At 39.0% G+C, this 14,242-nt stretch overlaps 1 protein-coding gene across 2 annotated transcripts in view; it reads left to right on the top strand.

The window, feature by feature from the left end:
- LOC148866999 (cold-regulated 413 inner membrane protein 1, chloroplastic-like) overlaps positions 1 to 14,242 on the top strand; it is a 63,990-nt gene that overhangs the window by 46,027 nt on the left and 3,721 nt on the right. Inside the window, exons 3-4 of one of the 2 annotated variants that reach the window (XM_088976576.1) lie at positions 1,639 to 1,734; positions 1,876 to 1,940. In XM_088976576.1, coding sequence (XP_088832702.1) covers positions 1,639 to 1,734; positions 1,876 to 1,940 — 161 coding nt within the window. The remainder of the gene's footprint in view (positions 1 to 1,638; positions 1,735 to 1,875; positions 1,941 to 14,242) is intronic. The other variant, XM_088976577.1, reaches the window with a different exon arrangement.

The following is a 14,242-nucleotide window of genomic DNA, read 5'->3' as shown; positions in this document are numbered from 1 at the left end:
GCCAATGGAGTGGCTGAAATCTTATGGCTAAGATCTCTACTTGAGGGGTTGGGTATTAAGTATGAGAAGCCCTTGATGCTGTATTGTGATAATCAAGCCGCCATTAATATAGCACATAATCCAGTACAGCATGATAGAACCAAACACATTGAAATTGACCGCCATTTTGTGCGAGAGAGGGTCTCATCTCAAGAAGTATGCCTCCCTTACATCACATCCAGTATGCAACTAACAGACATCCTCACTAAAGCCGTATCAAGAAAGAAGCTAGAGGCGGATCTATCCAAGTTGGGAATGATGAACATATACTCCCAACTTGAGGGGGAGTGTAGAGAACATTGATGTGGTCCCCACAGCTGTGGTCCCACTCTCTCCATAGGGTAGAATGTATCTAGTCACAGCTGTGGTTATTTTACTATTCTGTTATTTGTAGTTTCAGTTCTATATTGTTTGTTATTTGTTAACAGTTATGATGTAAACACCAAGGGCAGACATGTCCTTTCATGTAACTAGCATAACCTATATATATTAAGTTAAAGTGGTGGCAGTAGAATAATTGACATTCTGTTCTTCTCCTAAAAAACTGTGTTCTATTGCTCTTTCACCACTCTTTCTTCTACTTCTTCTTCACTTTCTCTTCTCATCGAACCTGAAATCTCTTAGTGGTCAAGACTGAATAGCAGTCTTGAAAACCTACACTAACAATGGAGCATCTGAAATCCAGGGGCTTCAGCTTGGCTAATATGTGTGTCCTCTGCAAAGAACAGGAGGAATCTGTCTGTCATCTTTTCACCTCTTGCAAGATTGCTGAATTCTTGTGGAGGATATTTACTACTATGTTTGGATTCTCAAACTTTCAGCCAGGAACTGCTGCAGGAATTTTTTTCATGGCCAAAATTAAGAGGGAGCAAGAAAGCAAGAATGCTTTGGAGCTGTATACCGTTTGGAATTGTTGGAATATATGGAAAGAAAGAAATAGAAGAGTTTTTGAAGAAAAATACTGGAATTTGGACGAGTGTGGCAGCTGTCATCAACTCGGTAGCAGATTGGGTTCTTGCAACTCCAGAATTTAAACATGTCTCTAGGGAGGATTTGGGGGATAATTTCAGCATATCTCAAATTCTTAACACACTTAAGAATACACTATCTTGACATAGATACTTTGGACTATTCATGTAAAATGCAACATTAGTGAACATGAATGGCAAAATTGCCCTTTTATTAATAATTGTGAACATTACAAAAATGCCCTTCTTCAATATCACGCTATTAGTTTTAGGGCTATGACTAACATGAACACCTTAGTTAGGATTAGCTTCGAACCAAGGTTGATCTGTTTTGGCTTGGTTTAGCTCTTACCCTCCTATGTTGGACTTGTGTTGGCTGTTCTACATTAGGATTTTTCTTGAGTTGGTGCTGAACTTATAAAACCTACCCAAGCTGCATCCCTTATGGGGCCCTATGGTCCTAATTGGTTAAGTAATTTCGTAGCTTCAGTAACTATTAAAGAAGTAAAAAGATCCTAATGAAATGTTGATCGTAAGAATTTCAGAATACTGTTATTAGAAGAATTAGTGTCATACTTCTCAGTATATAAAGTGTTGAAAATTTTCTAATAGACATTTGAATCTGTTCTAGGGTTCTAGTTATTGCCAAGGGCACTGCAGTTCATAAATCATTTCTTGTTCCTTTGTTTGCTCTACAAGCACCTAGAAGCGTGGTCTCATGGATCAAGTAATTCGTATGCCATCCTTGATCTTTCCATTTTCCTTTTTTATCACTTGCCAATAGAAAAGCATGTTCTCTTGATCATGATATTATTTTATTTTCAGAGAAAAAGATTGAACATGCTTTTAACTTATATCTGATTGACAGGGGTGAGTATGGAACTTGGGCTGCTTTCATGGCACTCCTTGTTCGCCTTTTCTTCTTTATTCCTGGTAAGTCGCATAGCTAAATCACCCTAACATGATGACTATTGTAGCCATAGCATTCTTTTGTTACTCCTGTTTTCACTTCACAACACTTATAATTACATTTTAGATAACCAACTGAAGCATCAATGGTGTTGGACCTTGACTACTGTTGAGCAATAGATCAAATGTAATGATCTATTGAATATGGTAAAATTTTGTATTTTCATGTGTGTAAATTTGAATTTTACATTTTTCAAAGAAAATATTTATTGAATATGGTAAAATTTTGTATAATGGGGATACTGACTAATAACAACTTTTTATAATGGGGAATTGTGTTTTAACTTTTACCTACGGAGCAGTTACTATAATAATTTTCTAATCCAAGCCAATACCCTAATTAAATTAAGTCATAGATAATATGTACCAGAAGGCAGCATGTTTACTGAAAAGCAAGGTTCAAAGTATTGATATGTATTGCATTGTATTGTATGATACAAGTAGAAATCTTGCTGAATTAAAAAATCTGTAAAAGAAAAGATGTTTTCTTGAAGAAGAGAAGAGAGAAGAAGAAGAGGAAGAGGTTAGAGAGAGAAAAGAGAGCTCATTAATCTGGCCACTCCCTTCGCTAGTATTTATATTAAAAAAGTGCTGTGGTCCGACTATCTAAACAATAAACATATAATAGATTACTGCTAAATCGGCACAAAACTGATTAAATCCTTAACAATACATATCATTTTTTTTGAAATTGTTTATACACTAAATATGAAGGTCTTAAGACATCTGTCAATTGCAATTAATGGTAGTAGGTGAGCAATAGTTAGTGATAGATGGACACTGAGTGATGAGAGTATCAACGCTTTTAACTGCTTGATACTGAATTTTTTAGTTTCGAGCATATCAGTACTTTGAACCATGCTGATAAGCAAGCTGACATCCTAGTTTTGTCTTCTCCTATCCAACATGTTCTCTTAGTTTTATTCTTTTGTTCCCATTTTATTACATGCTAATGTTATATGATGATTTCACTCCATTTACCAGAGTTTATTACATGCCTTCTGTTAAAATTCAGTTTTTGTTCTAGGGTTATTTTAGTCTTTTCTCTTCTTTTAAATCAGTTTTCTTGGCTCTGTTCTTAAGTCTCTGTATACAGGGGTAGTAGTGTAATTTTACTTTTCATTATGAATTAAACATATAGGGGTGGCAGTTCTCTCTCTCTCTCTCTTGATAGAGACTGGTTTGCTCTATTCTATTTGACTCTCTTTGCTCTTCTTCTTCTCCATCACTTCTCCTTCTAGACTCATACCAGAAGTTTTCCTTTATTTATTTAACTAAATACGGGCCTGATAACATGGTATCAGAGCCTGGTTGATCAGGTTTCTTGACTGAATTAGTGAAGGATGCCTGATAGGGGTGCAACTTCGGCAGGCCCAGCCCAAGCCCGAACTGGTCCAACCCGGAATTTTACACGGGCTGGGCTTGGATTTTCAGTCCTTGGGTTGGGCTTGGGCCCAAGACGTCGGGCTTTTTTATTTTTTGGGTTGGGCTCGAGCCCTATCCCTTAGGTAGCCCGAACCCGGCCCAATTATTTACATTTATACATATATGTGTATATATGTAAATGTTGCATACATACATACATATATATATGTATATATATATAACATTTGTATAGATATTTTGCATACATATTTACATACATACATAAATATATGTATATATTTGCGTAAATACATTTATATATGTATAATTTTAGAGTGGGTTCATTGACCAACTCAAGCCCGGCCTAGGCCCAAGCCCAACCCAAGTGCATCAAATTACAGGGCGGGCTGGGCTCGGGTTGGGAAAATCGGGCTTGACCTTGGGCTCGGGTCTTGAGTCCAGATTTTAGGGTTGGACATGGGTTGACCATAAACTCGCCCAACCCGCCCGACTTGCACCCCTAATGCCTGGAACTGGTTCGACTAAGATTTTCTACTAATACGAGAAGAAAGGAAAGGGAAGAACCTAAAAGGATTGATCACCCAGAAGGTTCGGAGACTTTTATGCCTCAAGTTGCTTCTTTGGTTGACTGTTTGATGATGTTTTAGACTCCCTTTACTCGGTAGTTTGAAGAGGGACTGTTAATGTGAAGTTTGGTTGATCGTTGTTTGTGGTTGATATGTTTGGTGGGTTGTTCTTTGTGAACCATGAGGTTAGTGTTAGACAGTGTATGCCCTTAGCTCCAATCAGTTTTAATGTACAGATACATTTATTGTAAATGAACAGAAGTACATTATTGTTTTATGTTATTATTGGTGTTTTTCTGTGTATTTACCCCATTAACTGGACACTTGTAAGACTCATGTTAGTTTAGAATGTTCTCAACCATTGGATAGACTTGGGGAGTTTATCCTGCCAAAGCTGACATTGATGTGCCGCCAAAGAAGTTGGGGCAGCTTGTGTTAGCTGCTAGGATTAGACCCGAAGCACATGTATTGTGTGTTTGATTGAAGCATTGAACCCAGACCATTTTCCAGTCTTGCCCTGGACCTTGGAGACTGATGGGCAAAACTGGAAAGTTATACATAATCCCTAGACTTGATTATGGTATTGTACTGAGTGTCAGATCGGACTGTCTTTGATATGCCAATTAGTGAGATCCTTTGTGAGTCAAAACCTGAGTATGTTGGGGCAGTCCGAGAATTCACTTTAGTTGGTGATCATAGTGATAGGATCAGCCCCTTTGTCAGACAGTGAATGATCGGGATTGCACGCTCTCTGATGGAGCCAAAACCTACCGACAGTCAATTTCAACCGTGTTTGAGATTTGTTTTGCAAAATATATTTATATGATATATATTATGTTTCAAGAAAAATGTTTGCAAAAGGTTTTAATTCCTGGGACCCATCTGAGCAGAGAGTGCAACACTGCACCTTGTAGTCAGGGGAGAGGTCCTTTCCTGTCGGGTAGTGTTTGATCATTGTGGGCTGAGAGATTAAGTGTAAGAGACCATTAAGGGTTGTTTACCTAATGGGCTATATCTTACTTAAGTCCATTATTCTTGGGCCTTCATAGGATGGATGAACTCAGGGATCATTTAATTGTAAATGTTGGGCTCATTTTGAGCTCATACTAATGGACTCAATGGTTCACTGCATTTCGTAGTGAATTCGATTAGGCCTTTTCACAAAGGCTGAGCCGAACCCATGTGGGCTTATGTGAGGTCATTGTTGGGGTCCTACGCCATACAAATTGAACCTAAATGGGCTAGGAACTCTCTTGGGATGTGAGTCACTTAGTTAATGGGCCTAAAGCCCATGATTAATATGATTAATCAAGTGATCACATGACTACTTAAGCTATCATGTGACTTGGGCGAATATGGGTTTGGATATGAGTTTGGAGCACCCCTTCTCATAAGAGGATAAGACCTATCCACTGATAGAGTCCAGATCCAAATAAAGATTTGGATTACAAACATCCTAATTCGATTAGGAGTGGTGTTTCTTAAGGATTAAGAAAAGAGAGATCGAACTGCATCAGATCACTCTGCTTTCAGTTCTCTCTTCTCTTGCTGCCTAGAAACCCTAGTTCGATCTCCAATTCTTGGGACTGATCTTGATTAGTTCTATCTCTGAAATTTGCAAGAAAATTGTAGAGAAAAACCGTGTTCACCTCCCTCGTTCGATCCATACAATTGGATTGCAGTTTTTGCTGAAAACTGCGTTGCTGAACTGGCTTCACTCCAAGCTGCGCCATCTTCAGTGGAAGCTGGTTTTGGGATTCAATTTGGGCCTGAACTACCACTTTGGGAGCTACATCTATGGAATCCATATTAGGTATACATCTCCCTCCTTTTAGTTTCAAATTAGATCCGGTTTCGGTGCAAACACAATCCTAGAAAAATGCAATTTTTTTGAAACTAGGGAATACGATTCCTGGGAGGCTGAAGGAGATTTTTGAAATTTCACCCAACCATTCTGCAGGTATGAAGTTGGAGGTTTGTATTATCTCGATAGTGGTGGATCACAGACAACTCTTCATTCTTCCATTACATCATTGTAGTGGCACTGTCAAATGGGTCATCCTTCTCTTCCAGCTCTCAAGAGTCTTGTTCCAGTGTGAAGTTTGTCAGCTTAGTAAAACATCATTGTGTCTCTTTTATTCCAAGGGAATCTACTAGTGTCTTGAGTCTTTTTGAACTTGTTCATTCAGATGTTTGGGGTCCTTGTCCAGTTGAGTCTTACAATGGTTTTAAATATTTTATTTCCTTTGTTGATGATTTTTCAAGAATGACTTGGATTTATTTAATGAAATCTCGTATGGAAGTGTTTGATATATTTCTCTCATTTTATGCTGAAATTAAGAATCAATTTGGTGTCTCCATTAAATACTTTCGATCTGACAATGCAAAAGAATATTTCCAACTCTCATTTTGTATGTTCTTTGAATCTCACGGCATAATACATTAATCATCCTGCTCCTCCACTCCACAACAAAATGGAGTAGCTGAGCGGAAGGATAGACATTTACTTGACACTGCTTAGGCACTTTTGATTCAAATGTCAATTCCAAAAAAATATTGGAGTGATGTTGTTCCCACTTCTTGCTTTCTCATTAATTGTATACCATCTTCTATATTAAGTGGCTCCTCTCCTTTTTCTATTGTCTTTCTTTCTCAATCTTCATTTCATTTGCCTCTACATGTTTTTGGTTGTGTCTGTTTTGTTCATCACTTGGGTCCAGCATTGGATAAGTTGGAATTCGTGCTCTTAAATGTGTTCTTTTGGTACAGTCCTTCCCTTCACCGCTCCTTTGCCATTCCTGAAGTGACCTTTGAAAATGTTGCTTTCTTTTCCTCAACTAAGTCTACTTCTCTTGATACTCTATCCCCACCTCCTTCCCTTACCAGTGGAGGAGGTGTTTGTGACTACTCTTGTTGTTCAAGAGTTAATGCAACCACCAATCCATCGAGTGTATGCTCACTACCCTCGTGGTATTGTGTTTCAACCTTCTCTAGCTCCATCCCAGCCATCATCGGTTCCTCAATCGATGGATCCATCTCATTTCGATCTCCCCATTGCGCTTCACAAAGGTAAACATGCTTGTACCAAACAACCTATACCCCATAATGTTTCATTTGCCCATTTATATCCATTCTATTGTCTATATTTGTTCCTAGATCTCTTCAGGATGCTCCTCTCTTCGGAATGGAAGAGGGCGATGGATGAGGAATTTCATGCTTTTCAATCTAATCATACTTGGGACCTCACTTCTTGGCCTCTAGGGAAGAAAGCAGTTGGTTGTCGGTGGGTTTACGCTATTAAGCATCTTGCCGATGGTAGTGTGGAGAGATATAAAGCATGCTTAGTAGCCAAAAGGTATACAAAGACCTATGCATTGATTATATTGATACTTTTTCACCTATAGCTAAAATGGGTTTGGTTTGGGTGCTTATTTCCTGGCTGCACACTTTGATTGGTTGTTGTTTCAGTTGGATATTGAAAATGCATTTCTTCACTCTGACCTAGAGGAAGGTAAGGTATGTCAATAGTGTAGTACAATAGTTTGGGATGACAGAATTTAGAGTTGATCATTCAGTGTTCAGTAGAGATACTACCTTTGAGAAGATTGTGTTGGCAGTTTCTGTTGATGGCATTATTATCACAGGAAGTGATGAGCATGGCATTGAAAATCTCAAACATTTATTACAAATCTAGTTCCAGACTAAGGACTTGGGGCACTTGAAATATTTTCTGGGCATAGAAGTAGCAAGGCCAGGGGAATCTCTCTCTCGCAAAGAAAGTATGTGCTTGTCTTGTTGGAAGAAATTGGTCTATTAGGGGCAAAGCCAGTTGATACCCCTATAGATCTGAATGTGAAGATGTCTAATAGTGAGGGGGAGCCCCTAGCTGATCCTAGACGGTATAGGAGAGCAGTTGGAAAACTGATTTATTTAACCATCACAAGACTAGACATTTCTTTCAGTGTTGGATTATTGAGCCAATTCATGTAGAACCCAAGGAAAATCCACTGGGAAGGTATTGATAGAGTTCTACGCTATTTGAAGGGTGCTCTAGGTAAAGGGTTGTTGTATAAGAAAAGGAGAGAACTTTCCTGGGAAAGGTACACAGATGCACCTCTATAAAGGCACTTCTATGAGAAGTACTTTTATTAAGGCACTTCTATAAAAGCACTTTACGAAAGTACTTTTATAAAAGCACTTTTATGGAAGTAATTTACAAAGGTACTTTTACGAAAGAACTTTTACGAAAAGTACTTTTATAGAAGTACTTTTACAAAAGCACTTTTACGAAAGCACTTTTATGAAAGTATTATTATCAAAGTACTTTTATGAAAGCACTTTTACTGAAGTACTACAAAAGTGCTTTTATTCATTCACTTTGGATTGAATTGGACCCAATCTGGTCCATTTGCATTTTAATTAGACTAGATTGGATTGTAACCAATTTGGATTTCTCATGTTATTTTGGTGTTTGATTCAATTTGGATTGGATTGGACCCGATCTGGTCCTTTACATTTTATTTGGACTAAATTGGACTTGGTTTTAGACCTATTCATGGGCTGGGTGGCCCGCCCTAGACGGGCTTGAACATGTTTATAGACCCGCGGGCTTAAACTCGGGCCAAAAAGCCCGACCTACAATAAATTTGAGCCGGGCTCGGGTTTTGTCAAAATAGCCCGGCCCGAGCCCGGCCCGGCCCGACCTAAAATTAGACTTAAAATGGGTTATGTGATTATGTCCATTTGAATAAATTTTTTGATTTAAGAATGTAAAACTATGTTTTAAAACGTAAAAGAAAGGGAAAAAAACCATCTTGTAGGCCCATTGTTCATTTAAATAGGAAAAAAAACCATTTGAATTTTTAATTCTAATTTGAATATGGAAAATTGTAATTTTGTTTATTAGGTCGGGCTTTGGGCTTTTTATTAGGGATGGGCTCGGGCTCAAGTTATAGGCCCGTTCGTCGGGCTAGGCTCGGGCTTGGGCTCGGGCCTAGTGTATTTCCATTAATGATGAGTAAAAGCCCGGCCCGGCCCGGCCTGGCTCGACCCATGAACAAGTCTACTTGGTTTGCATGGATTTGGTCTACTCAATTTGTAAATGGACCAATATTGGATTGGACTGGGTTGGACCAAATCCATTCCAATTGACATCCCTACCGGTAAACATCTATGTTTCTGATTTTGGAGACCTAGGCCATTGGTTTATGACTGCTAACACAGTTTTTTTTAAGTATGAAAATAAACAACATACGACACTTATCAGTTTGAAAATAATTCATTTTCTAGGAAAAAAGTTTTTGGTTCATAGCAATATTTTCTCATTTTATCCATTTTTACCCATTCTTGTTCATTTTAGAATTTCATCTTGGGCAAGAATGAGAAAGAATGAGAATTGAACCTAACATGGCCTTAGTCACAACCCCCTTGAAGCTATTTTGTGACAACTAGAGAACCATTCATATCTCCTCCAATCTAGTGTATCATGAGAGAACCAAACACATAGAGGTGGATTGTCACTTTGTTAGAGAAAAAGTGGTTAGTGGAGAAATCATTACCCCATATGTGAAGTCTGGAGATCAACTAGCTGACTTGTTTACCAAAGGCTTGAGTGGTGCTTGGATGAAATACATTTGTAAATCAGTTTTTTTTGCCTCTGTTCTTAAGTCTCTGTATGCAGGGGTAATAGATTCCTTATTTTAGTCTTTTTTCACCATCTTTAGATCCCTTACCTGCTCAAGGTTCCCTCCTTCACTGAAAACTAAGATGTCATCTGCAAATTGAAGATGGGTGACTGACACTCCAGCCCTGCCTATTTTCCAACCATTTACTAAATTCTCCCTATCAGCCTGTGAGATCATTCTACTCAACACATCAGCTAACAAGGTGAAAAGGAATGGTGAGAGAGGATCCCCTTGCTTTAGACCCCTACAAGTTGGGAAAAAATCCTTTACCACTCCATTAATTAGCCACTTACACCACCTTTCTCCAAACCCACACTGCCGCAACACTTGTAAGAGGAATTGCCAATCCACCAAATCATAGGCCTTTTCCAGATCAAGCTTGCAAACCAAACCCGTCTTTTTGGATCTTCTCATTAGCTATTAGGATTTGGACTGTAATTTGTCTCCCTTGCACAAAAGCCCCTTGGTATTTGCTGATTAGGGAAGGAAGGGCCTCTTTAATCCTCAAGGACAACACCTTAGCTAGGATTTTGTAGGTACTGGTTACCAAGCTTATAGGTCTAAAATCCTTAGGGAGGATTGCATCAACCTTCTTCGAGACTAAGGCAAAAAAAGTAGCATTGATTTCTGGACTTACTACATGATTGTCTGCAAATTCTTTGAACACCTCACAAAGATCTTTCAGGATCTCCTAACAATTTTGATAGAAAGCCATTGTAAAACCATCTAGCCCTGGTGCCTTAGACCTGTTCATTGAAAACACTGCCCTTTTAATCTCCTCCTCTTCAAAGCTTCTTTCCAACCAGCAAGCTTTTTCATTGCCCAACCTTGGTCAATCCTGTCCTTCCATAGGTAGCTTCTCATCCAAAGGTACTCCAAACAAATTTTTGAGATGGTTTGCAAAGGTTCTAGCTATCTCCTCTTTGTTTGTAATTGCCTCTCCTTCTACTTCTAGTTTGGCTGTAAAGTTTCTCCTTCGATGTCCACTTGCCAAGTCATGGAAAAATTTGGTATTCCCATCTCCTTAATCCATTGATGCCTTGATTTCCGTCTCCAACAAATCTCTTCCCTTAGCAACACATCTTCTAGATCCTTCTTCAATAGTCTCCTTTGCTCTCTCTCCTATTCAATCAAGATCCCTTGGGACTCCTCATCTAGAGCCTCAACTTGATTGATGGTATTTGACTTTTGCTTGTCCATTCTTCCAAAACTATCTCTATTCCACTCTTTTAGTTTCGATCTTAATCTTCGTAGCTTCTTGTGGAATTTCATGCCCTTCCATCTTACTCCGCTTAGCTCTTCATCCCACCATTCCTTCACTTTACCCTGAAAATCCAGATGTGTTAACCACATATTTCAAATCTGAAAGGTCTAGGGCCGACGCTAAAGGATTTTACACCTATCTTAATAGGCCAATGGTCCAAAGCGACCCTAGGCAGAGTTGAAAGAGAGAAATATCTTACAGGCTGAAAGAGAGAAAAAAAGAATAAGATACAATACAAAAGGGACTATTATAATAGAATACATTGAAACTCTCCACACTCCCCCTCAAACTGATGTGAAGTCATAAGCATCAGTTTACTCACAAGAAAGATATGTCTTGATCTTGTCATAGCTTAGTAAAAATATCAGCAATTTGCATATCCAAGAACCCCCTATTTGCCATTGTTGTTCATTCACTCATCTTAGTAATTGTCTTCTTAAAAAACAATTAACATTATAAAATCATTTGTTTTTGTGTAAGGATTAAAATTTAAAACTCTAACATGGATATGTTTGGGCTTGCCTCGAGGGGCATGGTACAAAGGCGGCTCACAGAATCAAGAATGCAAGATGTTTTACATCACACTAGCTATTCGATCTAATGCAATTGAGGAAAAAATAAATTGTGGGTTTTACATGCTTGAAAATGTTTTATATGTTTAATTTTATTTTTAAATTTTCATTTGAATACACATTACATGTTATGCTTATGTATTTTAATTTTAGATAATAGGTTTGTTAAAATATTTATTTTGAAATTCAAGTTTATATTTTTATTTGTATTATGATTAGTATTTTTTTAATTTTTTGCATTTTTCTTTAAATTTGGCTTTTCTTTTTTTGAATTTTTGCCATTTTTTGTCTTTTGCACCTTGCTTTGAAAAGGTGCATACCTCATGCCTCGGGTGCAAGTTGCCTCTTGCTCTGTTTTTTGCGCCTTGCGCTTATAAAACACTAGGTCTAAGATGCTGGTAGCTGAAGTAGAGCAAGAGGTTCAAGACTGGAGGAGGATTGTAGAGGTGGTAAGTAAAGGGTTAAAACTAAAGGGAACAATGATCTTCACACCTTTTAAAAATTGTAAAGCTCTCATTGATTTGGCTGAAGATGAGTTGGATCTGGGAGTTGTAAATCTGCAGTCGTCTTATGGTAATATTTTGATTTCGAGTTAGTCCCCCCTATCCAATGCAATGGCTCTGTGTATTGAAGATAGATGGTGTCACTGTTAGAATTGCTGGACTTCCTTTCCATCTTTGGAAACAAGATGTTTTCTCATCCATCACCTAAATTTGTGGAGGGAAACTAGTGGGAGTCTTTAAATTCAATCTGCATTAGCAGCTATACTTCTCAATGGCATGAAGCCGGAAGACATACCTAGGTTGGTGGAAATCTGGACTAATAATCACTTTTATTCAGTATGGCTTGCAACCTCGATTGAAGCAAACCTTTGGATGGAAGCTAGAAGAATGGAAGATGACAACTGACTAGCTATGTGGCAGAGCAGGATTGGACCTTTTCAAAATTCTGAGAAGTTTCCTTCAAGGGAGAAGCTTGGACCAGGCACCGAAAAAGAGGGAGGGGAGGAGCCTTATGTAGAAAGGGTTGCAAAGGTTGTGTTCTGGGCTTTTTTCGTAGACTCTCAGTCTCAGCTACAAGATAGGTGAAGAGCTCAATCCCAAGTTCCGTTTGTCTGTTGAGATGGAGGCACGCCTCCAGGTGAGGTGCTACCAAAATGCCTTGAGGCGTATGCCAGAGGCGTTGACACCTCTGAGGCGTACGCCTCATGCACACCTCATATAAAAAGACTGAAAAAAAAGAAAAAAGAAAAATAGGAAAGGAAAAGAAAAGAAAGGGAAGGGAAAGAAAAAGAAAGAAAGAGAAGAAAAAACAGAGAAAATGAAAGGGAAGGGAAGAAAAGATAAGGGGAAAGAAATTGGTCTGCCCCGGCCCCTTCGGCTGGGGCTTTGCCTCCCTTTTCCATGCAGCCCAATTTATTTTTTGTGTTAGGGAAGGTCTTGCTCGCTCGCTTGTCGCTTCACTTGCTCGCCTCCGCTTCGACAAGAGCCCCCCCCATTCAACTATATAAAAGATTTTTATTAAAAAAAAAGAAAAAATGAAATCCCCCCTTCCTCCTGACCCCCCTCCTCTTAAGGAGGCTTATGCCTCCTTGTGTTCACGGGATTATGATTCCTACGTTCTGAACTATGCCTCATGCCTCTAGGTAGTGGAATGCCTCGCATCACGCCTTCACATTTTAAAATATTGGAGCCAGATTCTACCAGTAAGGGAAGCCTTAACTCGAGTGAGTTCCATTGCGTCAGTCGGCACTGAGCCAGTAATTTCAAAACCAGTCTTGTCCTAGATAACGAGAATGAGCCAGACGATTCAAGAGGTGGGCCACTTGTTGGTGGGCTTGATAAGGCCGAAAAAGTTACAGAGCCACTTGGTACTTTAAATGAACATGTGAGAGGGAGGTGTGTGTGCAGGTCGATGGATCTTTATTTGGGCTTGTCTTTGTCCTCTTCTATTCCGGCCGCAGGAGCAAGCCCCCAGTAGAGAAGACTCTTAAATGGAACCTTGAGTGGAAAGAAAAAAAGGGTTGTCTTTGTGTGTTGAAAAGGTCTGTAGATTTCAAAAAGTCCCTTTCTTCGAAGCTTGAAGGAGTCAAGGTGGCTTACACTAAGTATGGTGATTTAAGCAGCTTGGGTATTTCTGGGGAGGATTCTCTCCCAATGGAGAACCAGGGGCAGGCTAAGGAGGACTGTGTTTTAGATTCTCTGGAGCTCTTGAACAAAAATCCAGCCCCTGGCTTTTTGCTTGAGGTGAACTGTTGCGATTCAGCGAGAGATACTTTAGGGGGGTTTTAGTTGGATGCACAAAATAACAGGACAGAGCAACAGAAGCAATTAGGGAAGGAAGTTGCAAACAACATTAGGGAGGAGAACCAAGAGAGCTTTACTCTAATGAATAAGGTAAAAATGAATTCAATCTTGAAAGATTCAGTTGTGACTTCTGTTGCCGATGAACTAAAGACAGTAAAAGAAGGAAAGTGTTCACTGGGACAAGGATTGTCACCAGACCACCCCACTATCACACAGGTTACTATTGGAAAATTAGGAGTGGATTTAGGAAGGAAAAGAGAAAAGCTCATTAGAAAGGAACTTCAGATCCTTGAGTTTTGAGGCTGGGTCAAGAAAGATTAAAAATCCAGACAACTGACAATTAGTATACATAGCGAAATTGTTCCATCGGCTGAAGGAAGTAAGTTTTGGGGATGGCCCTTGTAGTAAATTCAAGAGAATATATAAGAGAAAGATTGTGAAGACTAAAAGTAAAGAAAATAACAGTAATGGAAGTATTGCCCATGATA

Source organism: Nelumbo lutea, chromosome 3 (assembly GCF_056320005.1).
Source record: "Nelumbo lutea isolate HS-2025 chromosome 3, American lotus-T2T, whole genome shotgun sequence".
Lineage (NCBI taxonomy): Eukaryota > Viridiplantae > Streptophyta > Magnoliopsida > Proteales > Nelumbonaceae > Nelumbo > Nelumbo lutea.
The sequence above is the reverse complement of the archived record's forward strand: the minus strand, read 5'-3'. Positions and strand labels throughout refer to the sequence as shown.